This window comes from Montipora foliosa, chromosome 6 (genome assembly GCF_036669935.1).
Source record: "Montipora foliosa isolate CH-2021 chromosome 6, ASM3666993v2, whole genome shotgun sequence".
In the NCBI taxonomy this organism is placed as follows: domain Eukaryota; kingdom Metazoa; phylum Cnidaria; class Anthozoa; order Scleractinia; family Acroporidae; genus Montipora; species Montipora foliosa.
The window spans coordinates 12,344,562-12,369,410 of NC_090874.1; the positions used below are offsets into that span (position 1 = coordinate 12,344,562).

The window sequence follows — 24,849 nt, forward strand, 5'->3', positions numbered from 1 at the left end:
CGTGCCGTGGAACAATTTTCATATATGAAAATCCCGCCAAAGCTGAAATTCATCAAATCAGATCGCTACGATAAGCAATGTGAATTTCCATAACGGTTCAGGGTGGGCCTTTTAAAGTGCCCCTGTGACCAAAAAATCAATTCATATTTTTCTTTGGATTTCAAAACTATGTTAACAAAACACTAAGTGACCCACGTTGTAAGCCTTGATTTCAAAAAGACACCTCTTTATTTTAACTGTAATTTTCCTATTTAATGCTCCGCCATTACTAACATTATGTTCTTGAGAGAGCTGGATCGAGGAGAAAATGACGTCAAAGGCTTACTAGTTTAAGAATGCAATACGTGTGTACGCCGCAGAATTAATATGCAGCACGGAGGTTTTGGGCTTTCAGACTTTTAAACTCACGCTTTGCATATATAATAAGCTGCGTTCACACGCTGAAATTTTAAGCTAGTGAGCCTCTGACGTCACTTTTCCCTGGATCCAACCCTCTGAAGTCCAATCGGTCAGTTTTGAACGTCAGTAATGGCGGACCGTGAAATCCAAAACTTACACTCGAAGTAAACGGCCTTTGGATAAAAATCAAAGCTCAAAATTTTGCCAGTCAGGTGTTAAGCAAACACACTTTCAAAATTTGAAGGAAAAAAGGAAGTGGTGTTTTTTGATCACAGGGGCACTCTAAGTCTCACACTACTTGTTTTCTAGCTGTGGTACGGGGCCTACGAATTATAGTCCTTATCCGTTAAGACTTGAAAGTCTGACCATTTACAGATGTAATTGCAAAGGCAGCACTTTGGCTTCAATTACTTTAAGACCTTTATTGTTGGCTTAGCAGGGCTTCGAGCCAGCGACTTCACGCACGGCAGGCCGATTCTCATCTAGCCAACTGGTTGTCGGTCGACAATGAAATGAATAAATGAGACCGTCGAACACTTTTTCCTTGTCATAGCACTGATTATTTTCTAACACATTTTGAGCGTTAAATATGAAACTATTGGATGAGGATAATAAACAACATGACACACTCTCCGAGATCTCTAGGGATATTCGCTGGTCGGAATTGCATATGCGAACGACTTCACAAGAATAAATATTTAAGATGAGCGAACCCTCAGTATAAGAGCACTACTCCACCAAGTACTAGACGTACGTTCGAACCTCGATCAATTCCTTAATTCCTACGTTACCCGGTCCCAGGCTATCACAGAATGGAGTATTTATCCTACTCACCCCTTTACGTAAATGTCACTCATTTGTTCACCAGTTATAGACGTCTCCTCTAAAATCACGTCAGCTGTATTCCATATAATGACTCGCAATTCATAACTGCAAGGAAGAGAAAATTAAATAATAGATCTCAACATGACAAAATTTAGATAGGAAACAAGGCCTTACTCAGTGCTTTCGTCAAATCGATTGATTGTCCACCTAAAACACGCAAGCGAGCAGCGAAGGGGAAATCTACTCTAGGCTAGCTATCTTCCTTAACTGAAGAAGACAGATTCACTCACGTGTCTTGCTTTAAAGGGGCTCTTACCTTTTCTAGTTTAAAGAAGAGTGAGTGATTTGGGTTCGAGAGGCTCACTCGACTTGATTTATTTCTTGTGATTTGCCGGCTTGAAGAATAACAATGAGAAAGGAACTATGGTTTGTTCCCTCGGCTTGTTGGACTAAAATGTAAGTGGCTTTACACGGATTTTCATTCCAGAAGTTTGAAAGTTCTTGGAGGCTTCTTTCTTTCCTTTTACAGTTTTATTCGAACTACTTGACTCAAATTTACTCGCAAACGTAATATACGAGCGCACTTGAAGAAAAGATAAGAATGTTCGCTGTTGTATGCTGACGTTGTCGTCGAAGCCTTAAATTTGGCTACTTGAACTTGCAATGCAAAGTGAGGCAAATAAATTTATTCAACTATGTGCTGCTTGTCAGCACGATTACTTTCCTCATTAATTCGACTGGCCCAACCTCATCATTACTTTGGTGTTCCTGTGGCCGTCTTTCGGAATAAACCGGTTGTTTTGTCTGTAACGAAGCCTTCTTGATTCAAGATACAAACCATAGTTCGCTACTCATTGCCACCCTTCCAAATAAACTTGTCAAAAAAATTCAAGGATTATTTAAGAGGTGAGAATTTTGGCAATGTTGGCACCAAAATAACCTCCTACACTTACTTTCCAGGTTTTCTCGGGTTGACATCAAAAGGAGCGCTAGGTGTACCCATGTGCTTTGGAAAAATGTCCACCCACATCTGCAACTTCCCCTGGGGCATAAAGAAAAATAACGAAAGTGAAATATGTGTTAATCAGTTTCAACATGGCGATGTTTTCTACGTTTGTAGAGGCCGTAATATTCACGTTAATGGCACTGTCCAGACAAACAAGGACAGTTTCCTGACACCATCCACGTCCATCTGCTGCCAGAGAATATTGATCACACACAAGGGTGCTTTCTTTGTGCTGGTGTTTGCCTCGGAACTATTAACTCCATTTTGATGAGAAGCCATTTATTTTTAATGAAAACTAAAATGGAGATAACATCGTGCCGGTCACGCCATAGAGATTATTTCGTTTTCATCTTTTTACTTAATCTCTTCAACATGAGCGCCGTGAAATGGAGAAATAGCATCAGCGAACAGGTACTCTTTCTCTTTCAATTACGAGACAAAAGCAACCACAAAATTCATACGAGATCCTTTTGCCACCAGGGCGAAATAATTTTGCGTCATTCTTGTCCCTTAGCAGCTGTTCTATCTCTGTCAAAATGTGATATTGTGCTTCAGTCAACCAATTATCAAGGTTGTGCGCCCCAAGATCGATACAATTTGGAGAGAGAGTGAAAAATGGTCCGTATACCCGGCTCTTCTGTTGGCTAATTAGGAAAAAAGTTTCTTTTTGGGGAATGTGGCGCGCAAGTCACAAGTCACCAACATACATAAGCAACTGAAAAAAAGGACTCAAAAATCTACATGTTTATGTTGTGTTATTGTAAAACAAATGCTCTACTAGCACAAGCTTAAACTCAAAGAAGTCAGCTATCCGTTTTAGCAGTACTATGTGCTTAACTGGCCATGTTAGCCTTGTTTGGGTGCCGCGTTCTGATTGGTGGATTCAAAATTTGGAGCGTTCTGATTGGTGGAGAAGAAAAACACGATGGTCACCTTCAGGGTCAAAGTCTACAAAGGTAGTAGGTAAGATGGTGAATTTTAATTAGACGCATCGCCTTTTGATCAGTGGAGAGGGAGGTGTGCACCTGCTAAAGACGGCGGAGAAAAAAAAGAGACAAGCCTTTTTTTGAGATACTGAAATTGATAAAGTAACAAGCTCTCTCTTCGCAGTGGGAATCCAGTCATTTTTCTCCCACTTTCCCCCTCGTCCTGTAAAGAGAGAGACTGCTCGCAGGCTATTGGATAACGTTTAATCTTAACTAGTTAGCTCTCTTTGCTCGCGTGTGACACTTTTCATATGCAAATAAAGCTAGCATAATAACTATTCTTAACGTAACTGCCTAAACTTTGTTTAAAACCGCAAAAAGGGATAATGCAAAAGAACCCGTGTGTTGCTGAACCCTTCCCCCTTCCTCAACTACTTTGAAGGAAAGGACCAAAACTCAACCCTTATCCCCTCCCATAACTGAAAGCAACATAACCGCACCTGTTCCACGCTGGGTTGAAGAGAGTTATACAGAGCACGGGTTTCCACGTGTTCAGGGACCACTGGCATAGAGTTTAACACGTGCAGTGCCAACCGCTGGTCAGGGGATCCGAGGTGTTGGTGAAACATCATGCCCTCCTCTGTTGAATACAAAGCAAAGAAGCTATCTTTTCAACCCTTTTAAGCTCGAAAAATCACGCTGTTTGCTGTTTAAAGTTTGTTACTCTTTATAGCTGGGGGAGTATGTCATGAAACAAGACTAGTAAGGACCCTGCAACGGCAACGAGAAACAACTCCGTGTTATTTCAATCACTCCCTAACCATTCCAAACCTTGGGGAATGCGAGGTGAGTCAAACCAGTTTCAACACTTTTTTAAGAAACTGCAATATTTAAAACGTTTGACTCCTCAAAACTATCATCAAACAGCTTGTTATGTTATGAGGCCATGATGAAATGGTATATGAAATGAATCATATATAAACTGCGGATATGAAATCAAGTGAAGCTATGATCTTCGCAGTTATGAACGCAATTTTTACAATTGCGTAGAGAAGCCTAAAAAATTCAGGACTTTAACGGGGTTTGAACCCGTGACCTCGCGATTCCGGTGCGACGCTCTAACCAACTGAGCTATGAAGTCACTGACTCAGTGGCATCATAGCTCAGTTGATTAGAGCGTCGCACCGGAATCGCGAGTTCACGGGTTCAAACCTCGTTGAAATCCAGAATTTTTCAGGCTTCTCTACGCAATTGTAAAAATTGCGTTCATAACTGCGAAGATCATAGCTTCACTTAATTATGAGACCATGTCAACAATTATTGCGTACCAAAATGCGCTCGATGCTTTGGCCAAATACGTTACCACAGCAGTAAAATAGCCATCAAAAACACTATGTTTTGTCTTAAAATGCTAATAGGCTGATTTAGCAACAGAACGGGAACGTCAGTGGCGACGTCGCGCGCAGCAAAACTACCAATGAGAATTTAGAATAGAGAAGAAAAGAGTGGACTCTGAATTCTCATTGGTGTTTTTTCTGCGCGCGCCGTCGCCACTGACGTTCCCGTTCTGTTGCTAAATCAGCCTAATATTTCAAATACAAATACGGTGAGCCCCATTGTTTTACTGCAGGGTTATAAGCAGGTTCGAGAAAAAAATTGATGTCGTTTTGGACCGCCGTCGTGGTTCTGGTTTAAGCTCCCAAACTAAACAACGACCTTTATTGCTTAGGTTTCGAGTGCGAGTTTTCTATCTTATATACCAATTTAGAAGACCTCAACAACGATAACTTCGTCATAGGTGATCGAAAAACTCACTCTCTTGGTGAAATCTCGTAATTATGCAAATTATCTAATCTGTCTCCTTACCGTACTCTGTTAGATTGTAGACTTTTCCATCCAACACAAGCTGTGTATTTCCAAGATACTGAGGCTTGTTCAACGAGTTCAACTCGCACCAGTACTCCAAAATCTGACGAGGCGTCTGGGAGTCACGCCACTGATTTGGACCAGACCTGTCACGCAATAAACGAGACCGTTTCATTTTACCGCTGCAACGAAAGATTCTTGAAAACGATTGGCCAGCCCATGCGTTCGCAACTAAGGCCACTAACGACCTTTATTGGTACACTTTTGGCCATACGGTTTTGCACGATACTCTTTTAAGAAAAAAGACAGCATTGGCAAAAAAACTGTTAAATATAACGAGAAAAAAATGTTTGAAAGAAGACTTGTTGTGCTTCGCTGCGTCTTTCGCTCGAACCAGAGTCGTGAGTTAACTTACACGTTAGTCACGCCACTGGTTTGAACTAAAGGCGTAATCTGTATGCACCGTACGATGAGAATAAGGAAGCAATAATTCACGTTTCTTGACACCAGAGTTCAAGTTTTACTCTAAGTAGTATCTTGTATTCAAATTACCGACTCTTTATTTTTTAAACTGCAGCTCATTTTGAAAATCTGACGAGGCGTCGGAAAGTCACCGCGCCACTGATTACATGGGATGCCTGCGGTAGATCACGTTTAAAAATGGCTTGAGTGTCGCCGTAGTCAGATATGGAAATTAGCCACGTGCTTGTTACGAAGCTCTTGTTCCTACTAGACAAGTCACACATCTTGCTTTGCGGCTGCCACAACGGGTTTTGCATGCACAGCTCTGGAAAAACTGTTGCCCAAGTGTTGGCAAACCAGACCACTCTCTTAAGTCTAATGCCAACGTTAGTAAGAAAATACAGCTTTTGTTAGGGTTTTTCTTTTTGTCGATGAACACTTCGATGACATTCAGGGCTTTTATTTCTGGATACGAGATGTTGATGCTGAGAAAAGAGGGATAGAGACACTTTGAGGCACTCAAGCATGCGCAGAGCGTGCATCTAATTAGAGACATTCCAGACTTCGAGATTTTCTTTTAACAAAAAATGTTTCGACGTGAACACACATCGCAGGCAGTGTGATTACAATGTAGAAGATCTAAGTTACAAAGCTTCTGTTGTCACTCACGTGCAGTAGGTCTGAGGAAGCCCACAACTGGCGCGGAAACGAGACAGGAATCTGTTTTCCAAATCCACCACAGTTTCACCAATAAGATCATCCCGACCAATCACGTCATAGTCCATGACGCTAATGCGCAGGTCTTTGATGATGGGAATTGTGGCGTTCAGTTCAAACATCCTAATAGAAAAAATACAAACTAACGTTCAGTTTTTAATTTCATATTCATATGACAATCGGAGGTTTGCCGCTGAAGAAGGGTGATGCAATTTTAATAATTCCACTATAAGGACCGGTCTTGATTTAAAGTCCACTCTTGCTTAATTCCAAGTTACTGTTCACGTCCATTGAAAAACTAGTCTTCGTGTGAAACAATAAACTCGCTTCCATTTGAATCGTTTCGGAAGAGGACTCGCTTTGAAACGGAGGTAAAGAGCAACTCGGAAATGTACGATTAGTTATACAATCTTGGTTAGAAGTGTTAGGAAACTTAACCTTGCAAAAGGTTAATTAAAGGTCAATTAAGTATGTATTGCATGTACTGTATAGCTCAATTCAGTAGTCATCACCCCCTTCCACTTGATTTAATTCTCCGTCTAATCGCCCCCGACCAATGCTGGATTTTTAGGGTGCAACAGATTCTTTCATAACCTCAACATACAGTTGTCAAGACCTTTTGCTGGCGCTAGCATTATGCAAACGACGTAAAATAATAAATAAATTGTTATGTTTTGGCAAGGGGACTTAACGCTTCATTGGGGCAGTGCAGAACGCTGCCACGCTTTCGTAAAAGCTGCGTCTCAGTCCAAATATTGCTTATGCTTTGGTTTCTGACACTCAATAGCAAACATGCTCCATTGTCCATCAATCTAGCAAGGCTGAAGTGATTTTAACTTGATTGCCAATTTACCTGGTTTCGTTAACCTTGATTTAAATTATCTTTACTATTGTAGAGAAGAAAACGAGAATCGACCCACAGCCTCCTACAAATTTCTTGAGACAGCTTTTTCCATCCTAATGTTGTTTTTGCAGACTTCTCAGAACATAATATGAGCACAACTGGAAGGAAAGTGCGATGTGGCTCGAACATTTTTGGGAGGCTGTAGATTATTATCATTTTTCATATCAGGGACTTCGTTCACTTTTAACTACAACAAGAACATTTTAAATGTTTGGTATCGCACGTTCATTCTTCTTACTTTCCAAAGATGGGATTCAAATTGTTTGGGATGTAGTTGTCTTTCTCAGAAATCTTAGTCTTTCCCAAGTTCACCACTAAATAAGGATCAGCTAGTCCACTGGTATCCTGTGGTTGAAGGTCTAAAGCCTGTGGAAGAAATGATGTCAAGAAATCATTTTACTACCGACTGTTTTTCAAATGTGTTCACAAGCTTATCTTTTTTTACAAAAGCTATTCGCCATCCCTCTAAATACATTTGCGAGAATATCAGCTTTTGATCATTTCGTTTTCACTTTAGAAGTAAAGCAGAACGACATTTGTCATCAGATCTGAACTTGCTCTCACGAGTCTCTTCTGGCTTAGTAGTAGAGCATCCGAACTAGTAATCGGGATGTTATCGTTTCGACTCCTGTTAGTAGCACTCTGATTTTTCTCAGTTTACCCGAGTCGTTATTGATAAATCCATCTCTATCACGTGATGAGACGGCCATGTTGGTACACAAAAAAATAGCACATTATGGCCCATGTTTTGCATTTTAATAAGTCAAATTTCCCAAAAGACTTTTTCTCTATTGTTCTGTGCACCAACATGGCTGCTGTGATGTCAGGTGAAAACTAGCCATTCGTCTCGTCTACCGGGTTATATCACAGGCGCCCCAAGCTCACAACGCGAGTTTGCAATGCATAACTAACTACTTAATAACCGAGAGTAAGGTCGAAAAATCGCAAAATCTCAAACTGAGGTCTAACAGCTAGGCCGAGGTTTGAGATTTTGCTGTATCGACCGAACGGTCAAGGTCATGAAGTTCTTTATTATAAGGCTAACAGAACGGTTCTAAAGAAAAACAAACTAATGTGCATAATCCATAATCGGCCCGTGGGCCTTACCGGAGAATAATGCCCTGGCGCTTAGCCGCTCTTAGTCAATCACAGCGTGGGTTATATCGGCCAGAAACACGAGCCATATGATAATATTGTGTAATAAGAGAGTGAGTCAAAATTCTTTTTTTTTCCTTGCGATAAACTTTCTCTACCTCGAATATGTTGTTCTCTTCTGTTTTGTGTTTTGTGTACTCGTTTATACCCTCTTAAGCGAAGTATTACATTGGACAAAACGGCCTGAAAACAGAAGTGAACAACATATTTGTGGTAGAAAAAGTTCCTTTCAAGAAAAAAATTCATTTTTTCAACATAGCTTAATTTTTAACTCTTTTCACAATTAACTCTCTTATTACATAATCGTTCGCGTTGTGAGCTTGGGGGCCGGTGGTTATATAACTATACATCTGTACAAGTCAGGCAAGAATTATTACATGTAAACTAGTGAACTTGTTGAGGCCAACGCGCAGAGTAAAACAACCTATCACAACATGTTCAAAACCTCTCACGTTCTACCCATCTAAGAAATCTTGAATGGGGGCATTTTGGCTCGAGTCTTCACACGACGCTGGATGAGCGATATTTTTTAGGGTGTGTTCGATTGACCCGATTCCGGAATAAGAATACGTTGATTGATGAGTTAAAACGGTGTGTTTGGCGTTGTGAAGCAACATGGATAACAAAGATATGTTTATAATAGCATTTTAGCACGTGTTTGACAATTGTGAATGTGAATCTCCGTAAAAACGAAGGATTTCTAACTACTATTCCATGTATTCCTATTCCGGAATAGAGTCAATCGAAGGCGACCTTAATGTAACTTGGACTTGACGAAGTATCCAATCGCAAATTTAAATCTTAGGAAAACAAACCGCATTGTCTAAAGTGAAGGCTGCCTCACCCGAATTATGTAAAGTCTAATGATGCACTCCACTGGTTGGCTGGGAGGCAGCTTGCGAAGAATCTTGGGAGGCACAGGGGAATTGGGGTCGCTTGGCAACGGATAGAGTCTGAAGGATCCCTGCAAACGAAAGAAACCAATGAAACATTAAAACCAAAAATTATCCAGTCACAAGGTAAAGGCCCTCAACAAATAAAAAACGAAGGCACCCCCTCCCTCCCTTTGCAACAACAAACGATTTTTCCGGGCTTGAAATATTAGCGAAAAAATCTAGTCGCAATTTCGCAAAATTTAGTCGCAAAACCGTCGCGCTGCATTGTAGTAAACCTAAATATGAGCCCACAATACTTGTGTTGAAAGAAACCGCTGAAAATGGCGGATGATATCGAAGGAATGGAGTTGTGCAAGTAAGATCGCAACGAAATTACGCTACAATTACGCTATCTTCAGATTGAAAGAAAATTCAAGGCGAGACACAAAATAATTGTCATTTCTTCATTTATTTTAGTAAAAAGAGCAGCAAAGTGGCAACTGCTAACTCTTCTGTTTCGAAAGAGCGAAGATTAAAACAAGTCGCAAATTTAAGTCACAAATGCGACTGTAGTGGTCGCAATTTCAAGCCCTGCTTTTAAGGTTTCTGAGCGCAAGGAACTCGATACCAAGTTCCTAGTGATCTGAACGGTCTAGGAGATCAGGATTTAGTGTTGGTTGGGAAATTCCTTCAAAGAACTAAGGCCTTACTTCCACATTAATCAAATCACATCCTACATAATAGGAAGATTGACTAATAAATTTTTATGCTTAGCGCATTTGGGCGGGACTATGTAGAAATCTGCCTCAGCAGTCAAATGTAACATTCTATGAGAATTTCCATATTGTCGTTTCAAATTTTTCTTGATTAAGAATTTACCAGACCAGTTCAATTTTGATTTTCTTGTCTAATTAACAATTATTCCGCGAGCGCGCGTTGGAAATGAGATGATAGATTACCAACGAGGCGCGTAGCGCCGAGTTGGCTATAACCACCTGATATCCAACAAGCGCGAGTGGAATAATTGTTTTATCAAAAACGCCCACAAATTATGCATAAATCTTCCCTACATTGTTTTGTATACCATGATGGCTAAGCCAATCAAAGCTCGAGAAATGCATTATCCAACGATCTAGTTTTTAATAACATTCATTATCACGATCTGAAACAAAGGAAAAATCAGAATTGAACTGGTTCATGGTTTCATTCTAACTAGCAAATTGAGAAAACCCTGATAGAGCGAGTTTCAATCGAGTGTCGTAAAACCAAAACCAAAGTAATTACTTTGGCCAATCAAAAAGGACGGAGACAATCCAGTAAACCGATCAAAACTCGAAGTAATTACACGTAGCCGGTTTCACTTCTGATTGGTTGAAAAAGTGGCGCGAGAATTATGAACCAATCACCTTAAATTCACCCACAATAGTATCTTCCTCTTCTGACTTCGTCTTTACTTTCCCGCGGTGAATGTAAAACGTTTCCACAAAGTCTTGGAATCCGTTAAAGACTTCCACCTTCTCCAGCTCTGTGCCATAAACCTCAAAAAGGAAAAGTATTTAGTTATAAATGTGCTATGTTGTTGAGACTTCAATTGCTCTGCCTGCATGGGATAGTGAGTGACACGAAGACGCTTTCTATTGAAAGACTAAACAAGAGTAACGTGAAAACGATACGAAATAAATCACAATCGTTCCATGAGCCAGAACCGATATTCGAGTTAGATCTAGAAGAGATTTCCATGTGATCTAATTTACTTTCGGGTCCTCTTTTTTTATTGTATTTTAATATTGTTTATTTGTTTTCATATTAATTACATCTACTGTACACAGAACTTTACATTCATCCACAAACGTCACATTTAATTTACACATCTCTCACGTAAATTCTACAATCACAATCACCGCTTTCCTGAGCCTCAAGAGCATCTTATTAGACTAAGTACAATACGCAAGATACAATACAAGAATGACTGATACATTATTTACAAAAAAAGAGGACATTACATGGCCGCGCGGAAATACGAAATTTCTCTTTCATGTAAGGCATCAAAAGGCGCGTTCTTTATATCTAACCATTGCAACACTGTTCTTTTCACGTGTGAAGATAACATGCTATTTTCAGGTGTGAAAATATCACGTTTTTCAACACGAACACCAATGAAATACTAAATCATTCACAAAAGGCATCAAAAGGCGCGTTCTTTATATCTAACCATTGCAACACTTTTCTTTTCACGTGTGAAGATAACATGTTATTTTCAGGTGTGAAAATATCACGTTTTTCAACACGAACACCAATGAAATACTAAATCATTCACAAAAGGCATCAAAGGCGCGTTATTTATATCTAACCATTGCAACACTGTTCTTTTCACGTGTGAAGATAACATGTTATTTTCAGGTGTGAAAATATCACGTTTTCGCGCGAAAGCTCACTTGGTATTTCATTGGTGTTTACATAATAAATGCCAATCTTGTGAAGAAACACATTTGTGGTTAGACACATATTCTCACTAAAATTGTATTCATAACATATTGATGATTCATTCTTTTCATTTTGCAATGCTTGGTGATTGTCCTAATCTCTTGAAATTAAAACCTATTGCGATTGGCTTATGCGACTTTTCCCGCGCTTGGTGCCAGCTGCATAAGTTTGCCTTTTGCCTTGTGATTGGGTAATTTGTTCAGGAATAGCTAGCGCAGCAACTTTACAGGAATTCCAAAATTTTGTGATTTCACGTCGTTGTTAGGAAGGGCATAATAAAGAACTGAATAGGCCAAAATGTAAAACGAGCGTTCTGGAGCAATAATCTTCTGGTTTCGCTCTCCTTGTCGACGTTAACTTTATTTGAGCTCCTAAATGACAACTACTTGAATGAAAATAGGATTCTTTATTACCATAATCTTGTCGTAGCCTTTATCCAAGTAAACTCCTGCTTTGTCGTTGTCTCCAACAGAAGCATAAAACTTTGACCACCAGTCGATATCTTCGTCTGCTTGTTCCTGGCATAAAATAAAGAAACCTTACTTTTTGAATTTGTATCTTGTATGGCATAATTTTTATTTAAGACGAATTTGCAAGGTAACTAGAGCTTCCTTGCAGTAGTTAGCAAGGGTGTGTGTGACATATCGAAGTTGGTCGACTGTGTCCCACGACTGTCTACTCCGAAAAACATAGGCAAACAAAAAGGCGGTGTGCTGTTCTATCCTCTTGAAAGGGTGAAATAAGGCCATTATTTCCTAGTAGGGAAGTCAGCCAATCACGACACCGTGTTTGGCCCGTTCCGACAGTGATCGTCGGTAGTGAAATCGTTGACGCATGTTTGTGAAAGGCATAGCGTAAGGAGACAGATATGACCAGCGAAACTTACACTTCCTTTCTTTGGGTCCTCTTTGATGTCCATTATGTGAGATGAGCCATGTCTCGCGGCAAGTTCTTCGACTGAAAAAAAAAAAGTCACAGATCCAAGTTAAGCCGCGAAAATTCATTTTTTTAGGCTATTCAGTGAACCCTTCATTACTTTGAAACGTTTCGTCAGCCATTCATTCAGAGATAGCATATTTTGCCAATACGTGAATGAGATGGACACCAAATGCTTACAACGGATCAAAGTTCTATTCTGAACCGAAATTTTCGGTGCCGCAAAGGTCGTCACTTCTTAGGCTTTCTAATAGAGAGATCAAGCATCGCGTTTATGGAAAACGTCAGGATGAAATTTGCGTTTCTTGCCTGTTGGCTTAAGATTCTAACAAACTTCAAGAGAGGGGCAAGTTCGAATGGGGTTAGCATAATGCTCTTATAACAAGCAGTAGCCCACCGTGTGTCGCCTTTGTGTGAAAACATTGTTATCCCGCTCTTTAATAAGAAATGGAAAGTGGCGACCAGAAAAAGGAATTTAAGAAACGACGATGGCAATGACAACACAAAAAAGCCGTAATGGTTGTGCTTACATACACCTTGGGTTTGGGGCCTTCCGGAGGGTACATGGCTTGGGTTTGGTTTAGCTCAGGTTTCATGTTACCCTGCGGTTACACAGTAAAAGACTCCCCTCAGGGTAAAATAATTGGGTATAATTAACATAATTAGGGATCTTCGTGTATTAGCTACTTTCTGCTTTATGTTTGGCCGAGCCACCTCAGGGAGCAGATAAACCGTACTTTTCAGTTCAGGAACTGTCATGGGAAGTTCTTGTTCATTTTTTATGCCTCCATAGAAATAACCCAAGGGCATTTTCGGTCCAGGGAAAGCGGTTACACACAAAAACGTCCTTGCCCGTGGGCAAACGCTATTTACCCATGGGTAAAAGGGCTAGTGGAACCACAACTAATGTTAATGGTTTCCAGAGGAAAACGAATGGTGCTGCACGTGCGGTATGGATTTTTTTGGACATTTTTTTACTGTTCTCTGCAAAATAACAACGTGAAATCAGCAAACTTAAGGTCAGCAACGCGACTATACGATCTTTCATTCCTTTACTCGACCTTAAAACCCCTCGTACCGATCCAGTAACAGGAAACTTTCCATGTTGCACACCATGAACAAGATGAAATAGTCACGAAATACTTGAGAGAGCGTCACGGCAAAGTTGCATGTTGGGTGCCAGTGCTCGGCACGCAGGGGCGAGCGAGACAGTGGAAAGTGAAAGCAACCCAGACTTGCGCAGAGGATCACTCGTTGTTTTGGCAACTCTTACATTTTCTTCTTTCTGATTCATTTTCCCGGGAGAACGTTTTTTTCCCTTTTTTTTCCTTTTTTTCTGTGTGTAGCAATACAAAACATACCGATGGGATTTTCAAGAGCGTCGTCAATACAGAGAGGCTCACAACGGAACTTAATCATAGACTTCATGGAATGTATTCCAACCACCGGTTTGCGACCAAAGGAGCGATTGTCATGAATCTTGATATTCATTGGAGGCGTATACAACTCTTCCTTAGGCAGGTACTAGCGGAAGAAAAAAAAAAACACGACGTCAAAATTATCAGAAATGCGTATGATGTCTGTACTCTTAATTTTAAATGATGTCAGACAACTGAAATAGACAATTGCAGTCGGAACAATTGACACTTAAACTTAGTCTATGGGGGCTATGTCGCGGTATTTTAGGGTGTTTCGGGGAAGTCTTTAGTTAATCACGTGTTTAACACTCAAAAATGGTAATGTGGAATTCCTCTACTGATAAAACTACCGTTGCATTAAAAAGATTATTTTGAGCAAAACTGACATTTATCCATGTGATTTGCCATAAACGAGAAAAACCTCAGGCCGACTTTTTTTCAAGATTGCCCAAATGCAATCTTGTCCATTTGCATCCATCCATGCTTGTCTTTCCTTTTGCTGTATTTCTTTTTTAGTATAATTACACCGGTAATTATTGAGAATTCTCTGAGCTGATTGGCTGCCGTTGAGCGGATTATTACACGAAAATCACCAAAGCGGTTTTTCAAAATGGCCGCAAAGCTGTTTTGTCGAGGCATAGTTAATAGATGTAGGCTGGTTATGAAACTCGACAAGTTTCTTTGTTTCATGTTTTTGTTCGCTTTTTTGCCCTTGACCCTGCACAAAACCCGACAAAAACACGCTTTTTTCGGCAGGATAACCAATCAAAAGCTTCGACTAATTTATTCGAAATTAACTTGCGAACCAAAAACACAAAAAATTGTGCAGGGTCACGGTCAGTTCAACATCTAATTGCGACTGTATTGTTCCTGCTTTTGAAATTCCCAGGGTTTCATAACCAGTCTCTAGATTAACTATGGTCGAGGCGACAGACAAAGAAATTGATTGTTTTAAAGAAACTCCATATTTTTCAAATAATCACGCATTTAATTATACTAAAACAATTATTCACCTCAGGCTCGGTGAATATCGGTGAATAAAGCCGATATTCACCTCTCCTTCGGCGAATAATTGTTAAATATTGTTCAACAGTGGTTATTGCAATGTTTCTTTCTACTTTTTAGGCATTTTGGGTGTCATGAAATTACATCATTTGCGTGACATAGCCCCTTTAATGGCCAAGGCCACGAGTCTCCTATAGCCCAGTGGTTGAGCATCCGAACTAGTAATCGGAAGCCGGTCGTAGGTTCGACTCCTGGAAAAGAGCACTCGGATTTTTTCCGAGCATCCCCCAGCAACCACCGAGATATATTCCATCATTCTTTTACCGAGTTAACATTTCACCATTTCCTTCACTATAATGCAGAGCAAATGACAAAGTAAAATAACTTCGTGTACTAGTCCGCTAGTAGCCGTGACCATAACTTAAACATGGTCACTCTTAAGCACTGGTTCCTCTTATAAGATAAGAGGGACCTCAAGATTTACGACAGCAACTTCAACGAGAACACCACGGAAACAGTAACATTTGATGAACAGAACAATGGCTATGAACGTGCGTTTGCCGCTTTTGTACATTTTTTCCCTTTTTCTGCAAATCAGCGACGTAAAATGACTCAATCTCAAGGCCTATGGAAAACGTGTGAACACAACCCCAAATTTTAATTTTCTTTCCTCATTTAAATACAGTCAGGACGAATTCAGAGTGGGTTGTTCGTCTAGTCTGGAGAAGACCGCATGTCAACGTAACCGTTGATGTCGCCGTCGTAAAAACTAAGGTGCCCAAGATCGCTCGCGTAACACTCGCTTTGAAAAAGATGCTCCGGTGAACTACGAAAGGACCTGATGCAATTCGGAAGAATGACGATACAAAACACTGACCACATCAAAGAAGAACAGCGGCTGATCGAAATTGGGATTCTTCTGCGTGTTCTTAATTATCGTCGAATGAATCACGTGACCTCCACATTCAAACTCGATGCTGGGTGATGAAACACTGGCAAGCTGGTATCTCTTCATGTTTCTTACCCCCCAGCAAAGGACCTGAATCATATAGAATGAAATATTTTTTAATTGTTTAACATTTCCCTTCCAAGAGCGGCACTTACAGAATTTACTGTAACGCCAGAGGTTTTGACTCGTCAATGGCGATCCGCCGGGGGGGAGGTGGGGGGACGCGAAAGGGATATGTCCACTCAAAACTATGTCTGCTTACTGCGATTTTCATAATTCTGCGGAATGTCATCTCCAAGCGCCAACAACGAAACTGCGTTTTGGCTTCCAACAATCAAACTTCCGACACCAAGCCAAGAGTTGACCCGAAACTGATGCGTGACATAATTTACCAATCAGCATCTTTGGTTCCCACGGTGCATTCGTACATTCGAACTTGACGTCGATGGAATCTATGCGAATCATTTTTACTGAAGAACCTCTAAAAAAAATAAATCATAGTGGTACTCGAGCTGTAAACTAAACAAAAACTACAATTCACTTTCTTGAGTCGATCTTCCCCAGCTATGTTCGGAAATTTCATTTATCGGAGCCAAAACGCTTAGCGCTTGAAGGTGAGATTCCACAGAATTATGAAAATCGAAGTCAACCATTTTCCTCTTGAGAGTGACCTTTGCAGATTTATAATCTTATGTTGATCTGAATCTTACATGATACTCAGTCACGTCTATTTAAAATGCCTCATCCATCTGGATGACATATCAGTTTGGTTCACGTGCCCGAAAGTTCCAATACTTCTAAGGCATGTTTCTGATGCCATACATCCTCTGTTCGTTGACAGAACGGCGAAACTTTGCCTGCGCTTGAAACATATTGAAAAGACCAACGTTTTTATAGGATAAGTTTATCACAATTTCAGAATGACTCCTCGGCCCGAAAGGCACTGAGGAATTCCAGGAAACGGGCCCAGGGGAACAAACCTCGATGGCAGTGCGCTGCATGACAGGCCTGATTCCATTGGGTACGAGATACAGGTTTCCCTTCATTGGTGGAGCAAACGGCAAATCCGCACCCTCATCCTGAAATGACACAAGTTGAACGTCCATAACGGAGTCGAAAAGAGCATAGTAGCTGGAGAGTTAAAGGGCATCCAATGCCACAGGTAACCCACAGGCGGGAATAGGTTAACTGGCTTCCATGGCTGAAAATTCCCACAACTTCACCACGACCCCATTATAGGCACTACTTAAATGGCAGTGGATGAGAAAAGGCGAAATGGAACGAAAATTGATAATAAAGGATAATAATGATAATAATCAGCCAAGCACAAAGTGCTGTATTAATCGGAGAGACAACTCAAAGCACAGCAGATCGAATGAAGTGTTGGTTCTTGTTGAGAGGTAAAATGAGCAGTAGCCGGAGATAAACCTCTCGGACAGTAGAGCAGAGAACTCAACCTCTTGATCTGACAACGGGGGAAGGCAAAGGAACTCACAAATGCGGCAACCCTGCTCCCAGTCCCTAAGAAACCTGAAGATACCTTTTTACGATTCCAATATATAGATTTAGCCAAGCCTAAAAGCGGAGCTCCCGTGTTTATAATAAGTTAACCAGGCTTGAGCCTGCGATCTAATCGAAAACCAGCACCAAGTCAGCGGTCAACTTTAAAACACAGCTGACCTTAATGAGTTTAAACTTAAGCCCGCGATACGGTCACGTGATATTGGTCAGCGGATAACTTGTTTTTGACAGAGTCAGTTCACCTTAACATGAATGTCCAATATCAAAAAATGTTCCCGCCAAAAAACTCGGGTTGCACCACAATGTTTGACATTGGCACATATGGATGAGTGGACGTATGGGCGGGCGTACGGCGAACGAAACCAAAATTTCTCGCACAGATGGATCACTATATTCTCTTACCCATGGTGCTCCGCGCGCGCGCCGAAGGCGCCTGGAGCCCCGCTATAAATACACAGTGTCACACGGTGAATCCGAACATGTAACCCTCGATTTCCTCTCGTCAGTTTAAAATGTGCACTGTTATCTACTTACCAAGAAAAGCTCAAAGGCAGCTAGAATCTCCCCAGCTTCCTCGCCGATTCGAGAGACGTCATACCACAGTAACCTTGGAGATGGAGGTTCTTGACCGTTTACCTTGACAAGCGGAGTGACAACACAGCGACCCATGAATTCATCTTTTCCCTTTAACGTAATAAGGAAAGAAGAGCCGTTTTTTTTTAATTCTAAGGTACGTCATTGGCCCAACTGTCCTGGCCCGTTCTCAACCAACGCAACATTGACATGTTTGCGCGTGATAAACTGCGGTATAGACAGGGTCGAAATACAAGGGGCACAATTATTATATTTAATGTTCTCACACCGTTTGGTCGACGACTTCAACATTACCAAGTGCTTGTTAGTTCTTATTTTCTTGGGGTAGGAGAGGGGAAATCATTGGATTCGGTGGCGTTAGTGGAGAATGGGGAAGGGCGATATCTTGCTTTGGTTTTGCAATGATTTGCTTACTAAATTCACGCTACCTTTCCTGCCAATGAAAAATAAAGCAAAGGCAACGGAAGCGCAGTTTCCCCGCGATTTGAAGAAGGCACAAGTAACCGCGCCTAATTCTGATTGGTTGATTGCGCTCTTTGCACTTGTTGTGATCGGTCAAAGGCATTACACTGCTTTTCGTTTACACTTAAAAAATTGGTTTGAAAACAGGATTGACTACCAATATCTCCTACAAACGGAGTCAAATATCTCACCACAGCATCCTTGTCGAACAACTCAATGATGACCTCAGGGGGATTATTTACCACCTTGTCAATACCGCCATATATTTGAACGTTCTCAAAAATAAGCGTTTGATCCCAGGTCGGACAGATTGTTCGTGCCAGCGTCTCTGTGACTTGACTCTGTGTACCGAACACAACTCGAGCATAAGGATCTGCGAAAAACAATAGAGCAATACAAAACTTACTTTCAATAATAGCTAAAAAAATGGTGAATTGTAAACTTCAACACGAGCACCCTATTCGTCAGTAATCGAGCTTTGTAGCAGCTCTCGTAGGAACAACTGGGATGGCCAGTGTACCAGCTCTCAAAAGCCGCGGGACAATGAAGAAGGCTAACTTGATAACCTCACGGTTCTCAAGTGAAGCTATGATCTTCGCTATGATCTATGATCTATGATCTATGAAGCTATGATCTTCGCGGTTCTATTAGCCTTCATTACTTTTCACTTTTAAGTGTTTTTATGTCTTTCCTAATGAGGTAATATCAAATTGAAATCGTAACCAGTTAAGAGCAAAAAGAGTTGTTGTTTGTTGAACTTCCACTTCCAACTCTTAACAACAGAAAATAATTTTCGCAATTAAATATGTTCGAAAATTTCTCTAAAATAGTTTTTGTATCAGAAATAACGAATTTTTATGTTCAAATTTCCCGGGCGCCACCATTTTGAATAATTGTGAGGAGTTTGGGTTCTCTTTTTGTTCCGACACAAAACCCCACCACAAAACTCAACGCGCAAACGGTGGCTCAGTTGACAGAGCATAGGGCTGCCATGCGGGAGGTCGTGAGTTCGACGCCGGCCGGATGAACAATCAGGGCCGTTAAAACAACATAGGAGAAAGTGCTGCCTTTGTAATTACATCCTCAAATGTCTTTTCGGATAAGGACTATAAACCGTAGGCCCCCGTCTCTGTGGAACGTTAAAGATCCCCGGGGTTCCCGGTGTTGTGGTCTTCTCTCATTGAGGGCCACAATTTCATAAGTCTATGGCCATTACATGCTACCCTTATACTTCACTTCACTCAGTTCTTGTCTCGGTAACAATACGGTAACCGTAACACGTAATCGCAAGGCAGGTCAAATATTTAAACGCGTTTGTTAGCGAAGTTTGCCCTAAAAGAAGTACTCATCGAGAGCAGTCGTCCCACAGACTACAAAATGTCATTTTTCTGTTTGCGAAAAACAGCATATTTCGAACTTCAAACCCAGGCTCCCCCTTTCCCTTCCAAGTCGACCACGACCAGGGAAGAAGAAGACAGAGAGAGAGAGAGAGAGAGAAGGAGAGGGAGCCCACGTTCTGGGTTGACAAATCTCGCCAGCCGTGGTTTAAATGACACTTAACTGCGCAATTACCTGAAAAACCATCAGCATCTGCAGCTAAGAGATCACGTGCTTGGTAGATATACGCTCTCAGTTGGAACTTGTGTGGCTCTAGAAGATAACCACTATGTTAGCTGACTAGAACCAACGCTCAAGGAGCACTGGCTTGTATCTGAGTATGACTACAACGAATGAAACATACTGTCAAAAGTTATGAACATTCTAGGCGCATTCATCATGGTTTCTGTGTCCTTATCCTGAAGGAAAAACAAAACAAAACAGCGCAGAATGAGATGGGAATAGAGAGGAAGAAATAACTCGAAAATCAATAGTGTCATATACTTAACAATGGACCATAGAAATATAGCTCTGACTCATCAGAAACTATGTTTTAGGTTTTACATTTCAGCTTGCGAGATGCACGGGCGTTATGAGAGATTCTCGCACAAACAACGTGCTAACATGGGTAATAAATTTAAAAGAATGCTATTCTTACATCATCATCGCTGCTTCCGACATCAAGGTGAAAAACTGCTGGGGCACTGGGATCATCCTGAACCATCTTTCGGTGCCAGCGTCGTCTTCGCACAAGATCCATCTTGCGTTCCTTGGCGTGAAACTTCATCGTAAACACCGGTGCATACTCCCAACCCTCTTTAGATAGCTGCTCCGTTCGATTCTGAGGTGGATAACAATATTCCTTGAGTTAATAATTTCAACCAAGGAGTAGTCGACGCCATAATGAAAGAGGACATATTACAGAAGCGTACTGAGTAACCCAGCCGTGAATCACAGGAGCTTTTTGGCGGAGTCGTCTTGATTCTCGTTGGCCACGATAGTCCTGGTTCACACCCTTTCTAATCAGAACGAGTTTTCATTCTTAACTGAGGTTATAAAAATGGATTCCTTAACAAGAAGACATAACGCCGAAAAATGAGCTTTGAAGAACAAACGAAAGGCTTAAGGCCAAGCTAAGGAAGCTTTCCAGTTTTGTCAGAACTGGCCGGCCAGACCCGTCAGCTTGCAAAGAAAATGCAACAATTTGAAGGAACACTTGCATGATGGTCGCTCGCATTCTTCTAAAGAAGTATATATCACCCTCGAAGTGTGTTAATTTGAAGGCGTTGAAGAGTTTAGTTCTTCCAAATGCCCGGTCTGGCCGGTCAGTTCTGTCAAATGGAAAGCGCCCAACTAGAAGTTACAAAACCATTGGTGCACAGCAAGGGGTACGTGCATTGATGGTCAACTGTCGGATTTTACCTCTTCTTCTTCTTGCAACTTTAAATCTTTGATCACCACTCTGTTTCTGACCCAGCGTCGCCGCCGGCACAAATGATACGTCTTCTCCACGGGACCATAACCACCTAACGTGGCCTCGACTGTATACTCGTAACCTGCGAACCAGGTGATAATGATAATGAACTTTTAAAGTCCATATGACAGGGATTTTTCCCCTGTTTAAAAAAACAACTTTAAAGATACAAAGTGTTCGAAATGGATGAAACCCTGAATTTTAGCTTTCAATTGAAATACCCGCTATTTGACTTGTTATCGCGCGGCCAAATCATCACATGATATAGCCTTGTGACGTCACAAGGTTATGTTCACGCAGGAGCATTATGAGTCGTAAGAGCAGGTGAGAAGAAAAACTTCCTAAACAGAAAAGAGCATCCGCAAAGTCGACTCCCTTTTGTTTTAAAGGGGGTAGTTTCTAAAGAAACTGTGGTGCTCGTCGGTGAGGAAGTAGTACTCAAAAATGTAGTTTTTATCAACGGAGTTGATAATGAAAATTTATCACAATGGTGCGAAGCTATTGCTCTTACTTGTGCGCTAATGTATCTCGGAATTCCCAGAAACATCAATTTAATACGAGTTTATACAGGGTAAAACTGCGAGAAAAGTTGTTGTTCTGTCAACGACCTCTCGTTTCAAAACCCACATGAAAGATGCAAAGATGCATTCTTCTACGTTACGCTTAATGAAGTTAAAAGATTCACTATTCATTCATTACCGTCTTCATCCACAGCTCGATTTAAGTCCACTGTCCAGTCTGTGGTCCATGACCAATCTTCCGGGCAACTTATTTCATCCCTTGGTGTCACTGCATCACCACGCTGCAAAGAAACATCATTTATCACATGATCATTTTGAAAATAGAAATAGAAAGGAAACAGAATCAAGGATTCTTGCGCTTAGCCCATCACATTGAAGTGAACGTTTCTTCAGCTTTACTTTATGGCTGCCATGTGTTTGATTTACAAAACATCCCAAATGCGTACATTCTTGGTGATGAAAAGCGTAACGAACTCAGAGGGAACAAAATGACACTAGTTTAGCACGATACCAACCACATCTGTCCAAGGCACAGTAGAAGGACCCCAGCTGCCTCCGGGAAGGCGAGACTCGTTCTCAAAAACATCCTCAAGGAAGCTTTTATGGCCGCTGTCTCTGTCGTATGTCATGCTGTTGAAAGACAAACTCGTCAATGACTATAAAAAGGATTTTGCCAGTTACGCTTTTTAGTAAGGACTTAAGTCAGTTGAAGAATTATGTTCCATTCTTTATTCTTCTTCAAACAGTTCGCATTCTTGAGAACTTAATTGGAGACTGAGATGAAGGTTTCTGTTTGCTGCCATCAATCAAGGATAATGTTAGGTTCCTGCTCATCATGTAACTAATAAGTAAATTCCTTTTATCAGAGATTATTCTTGTCTTCCAGTACGTTCCCGATAACTATCGCTTTAAGCTTAGAGACAAGAATAAACCAACTTACAAACCAACGTTTGCCGTTTTCCTTAAACGCGAAGCTTAAAAGGGACATTTCGCACATAATATGTCCGCAAAAACGCAAACCTTTCTCTTTGAAACGTCACGTGATTGTTCCTGCGGTCACGCTTGCCATTTGAAATTGGAAATTTTCGAAAAGAGAGGCCCCATGCGGTTAGTGAAATACGGCATTTTTCTAATATTCAAAAATCACGGACCTAAGTTGAAGGTTAAACAAGCGACTCTTTGGTGTTTATTCTTGTAGCGTTACACGTTTGCAGCCCTTTTCGGCAAAACATTTTTAGTTTTAGCCGTTTAAACGGAAGAACTTGCCAAAAACAAACAAAGCGGGTTTTCCTTTTGATGTGCAAAAAGCCACCTGAACCCTGGCGGAAAGTTTCTGACTCAACCACGGTTTGTAGCTCGCGCTTCTCCGAATACACTTGATTGATTTACGCCTCTAATCTCTCGAATGAAACGAAGATTACCTGAGCTCTGGGTTGACAAACCAATCTCCTTCAAAATACCAGCCAGATGGAGGCACAAAGTAGTCTTTGTATAGCTTCAACTACAAAAAAACAAAGAAAATGCTGATGAAGACTTAAAATTAACACTGAATGACTCATCCAAAGACCAGACCATCAAAAGAGCATTGTTTACTTGAAATCTGCTTGTGCACGGCTAGTAGCGTGATAATGATCAAAAGTTGACTGGTACAGTAAATAAAAGAATAAGAATTAATGCGAGCCTCAAGCCGAGAATATACTCTTACATCTCCTCTAGCATTTGACCACGAAGGACGGGGAAGTCCTTTTGAAGTCCAAGTACCCAGCACATTCATTTGATTCTCGTACTAAAGAGGTGGACAAAAATAAAGAGTAAGAAAACAACAATACTTATTTACAGAGATACAAGTCCTTATAAAGTGCTCTAATAGCAAGCTCCAATTAGCTTAAATTACGTGCCTTATCAGCAGCTCAAAGAACAGAGCTTACGTAAGCACAACTGTGTTCAATCTTATAGCGCGCTGACTGGCTCAGAGTTGGCAAGTTTTGTACTGACGCCTTCCAAGAGAAGATAAATGGTCGTTTGACAAGAAAATTGAGCAGAAAGCTATACTTTCTTTATAACAAAGCAAAATTAACATGAAAGTCTTCAATGTGCTTTGTTTTATGAAGCTGTGAGAAATAGCCATCCTATTTCTTTCGTGCATTCGTCACTCTTGTGTCTGTATTAATCAGCTTATGATCTAGAACAGTTTATTCCCAGATCTTTGATATGAAGCACAACGAAACTACCCAGGAAAACAAAGTGAGACAATTTAAACACTGCTTCATGTAGTTTGCAGCACATACTGCACAAAAAACTAAAAGTTATTTACCTCATATCACTGTAGATATCACTAATCACACAGGGCCACTTAAATTCGTCAAACATACAAACGAGACACATGTTCAACTTTGGCGAGAAGGAATTCAGGCGTGCAAGGAACGAGAAGAGAAACCCACGCGCAGCCAAAAACAGCAATTTACAAATTATTTCCCTTTTTGGCGACTATTTATCATGAGTAATTTCTTCCCTGCTATGAGTACATGTGTATGCATTTTGCTTCAGTAAATGCGGCAATTGTTTCCCTACTTAATCTCTCTCCTGTAGTTTTACATGACATAACATTTGGCCATACACATTAACACTAACTCGATTCATCACGTATTTTTCAATAACATTATATATTGCTTGCACTATTCTAACTCGACCCAACTGAACACGCAACTATCTACCAACCACACGCACGCATGCGCACGCGCGCTCTTAAAGTACGTCTATCGTATTTCAATGACGTTGTGAAAATAGTCAAGACATACCGTCTCCGCATACACACAGAAGTCTCCCTCTGTTTGCTCCCTGTTAGTCCAAATTTCTTGGTGCTTCTCTAGACCCAACCAGACTACCATTCGAACATGCGCCGGAACCTCAGGAAAATCTTCCAAGTTGAATTGTTTCTTTCCTGGGTACTACGATGACAAGGAAGATTCAATG

At 40.9% G+C, this 24,849-nt stretch overlaps 1 protein-coding gene and 2 long non-coding RNA genes across 9 annotated transcripts in view; 2 read left to right on the plus strand and 1 right to left on the minus strand.

Moving 5' to 3' along the window:
* Positions 1 to 2,323, plus strand: part of LOC138006709 (uncharacterized) — a 16,755-nt gene extending 14,432 nt beyond the window's left edge. For both annotated transcript variants that reach the window (XR_011123929.1, XR_011123928.1), the window contains exon 5: positions 2,185 to 2,323. This is a non-coding gene — a long non-coding RNA (uncharacterized lncRNA). The remainder of the gene's footprint in view (positions 1 to 2,184) is intronic.
* Positions 1 to 24,849, minus strand: part of LOC138006702 (myoferlin-like) — a 72,477-nt gene that overhangs the window by 9,669 nt on the left and 37,959 nt on the right. For all 6 annotated transcript variants that reach the window (XM_068853196.1, XM_068853191.1, XM_068853193.1 and 3 more), the window contains 24 exons: positions 24,675 to 24,824; positions 23,582 to 23,662; positions 23,298 to 23,377; positions 22,392 to 22,506; positions 22,055 to 22,157; positions 21,304 to 21,437; positions 20,540 to 20,722; positions 20,246 to 20,300; positions 20,077 to 20,154; positions 18,696 to 18,877; positions 17,983 to 18,132; positions 16,908 to 17,006; positions 15,856 to 16,017; positions 13,917 to 14,079; positions 12,506 to 12,576; positions 12,033 to 12,137; positions 10,542 to 10,673; positions 9,105 to 9,224; positions 7,344 to 7,471; positions 6,154 to 6,324; positions 5,023 to 5,168; positions 3,657 to 3,796; positions 2,178 to 2,266; positions 1,234 to 1,329 (listed from right to left, as the gene is read on the minus strand). In XM_068853196.1, coding sequence (XP_068709297.1) covers positions 1,234 to 1,329; positions 2,178 to 2,266; positions 3,657 to 3,796; positions 5,023 to 5,168; positions 6,154 to 6,324; positions 7,344 to 7,471; positions 9,105 to 9,224; positions 10,542 to 10,673; positions 12,033 to 12,137; positions 12,506 to 12,576; positions 13,917 to 14,079; positions 15,856 to 16,017; positions 16,908 to 17,006; positions 17,983 to 18,132; positions 18,696 to 18,877; positions 20,077 to 20,154; positions 20,246 to 20,300; positions 20,540 to 20,722; positions 21,304 to 21,437; positions 22,055 to 22,157; positions 22,392 to 22,506; positions 23,298 to 23,377; positions 23,582 to 23,662; positions 24,675 to 24,824 — 2,933 coding nt within the window. The remainder of the gene's footprint in view (positions 1 to 1,233; positions 1,330 to 2,177; positions 2,267 to 3,656; positions 3,797 to 5,022; positions 5,169 to 6,153; positions 6,325 to 7,343; positions 7,472 to 9,104; positions 9,225 to 10,541; positions 10,674 to 12,032; positions 12,138 to 12,505; positions 12,577 to 13,916; positions 14,080 to 15,855; positions 16,018 to 16,907; positions 17,007 to 17,982; positions 18,133 to 18,695; positions 18,878 to 20,076; positions 20,155 to 20,245; positions 20,301 to 20,539; positions 20,723 to 21,303; positions 21,438 to 22,054; positions 22,158 to 22,391; positions 22,507 to 23,297; positions 23,378 to 23,581; positions 23,663 to 24,674; positions 24,825 to 24,849) is intronic.
* Positions 3,073 to 5,738, plus strand: LOC138006710 (uncharacterized). The gene is made up of 3 exons (XR_011123930.1): positions 3,073 to 3,193; positions 3,890 to 4,002; positions 5,600 to 5,738. It is a non-coding gene; the product is annotated as an uncharacterized lncRNA (long non-coding RNA).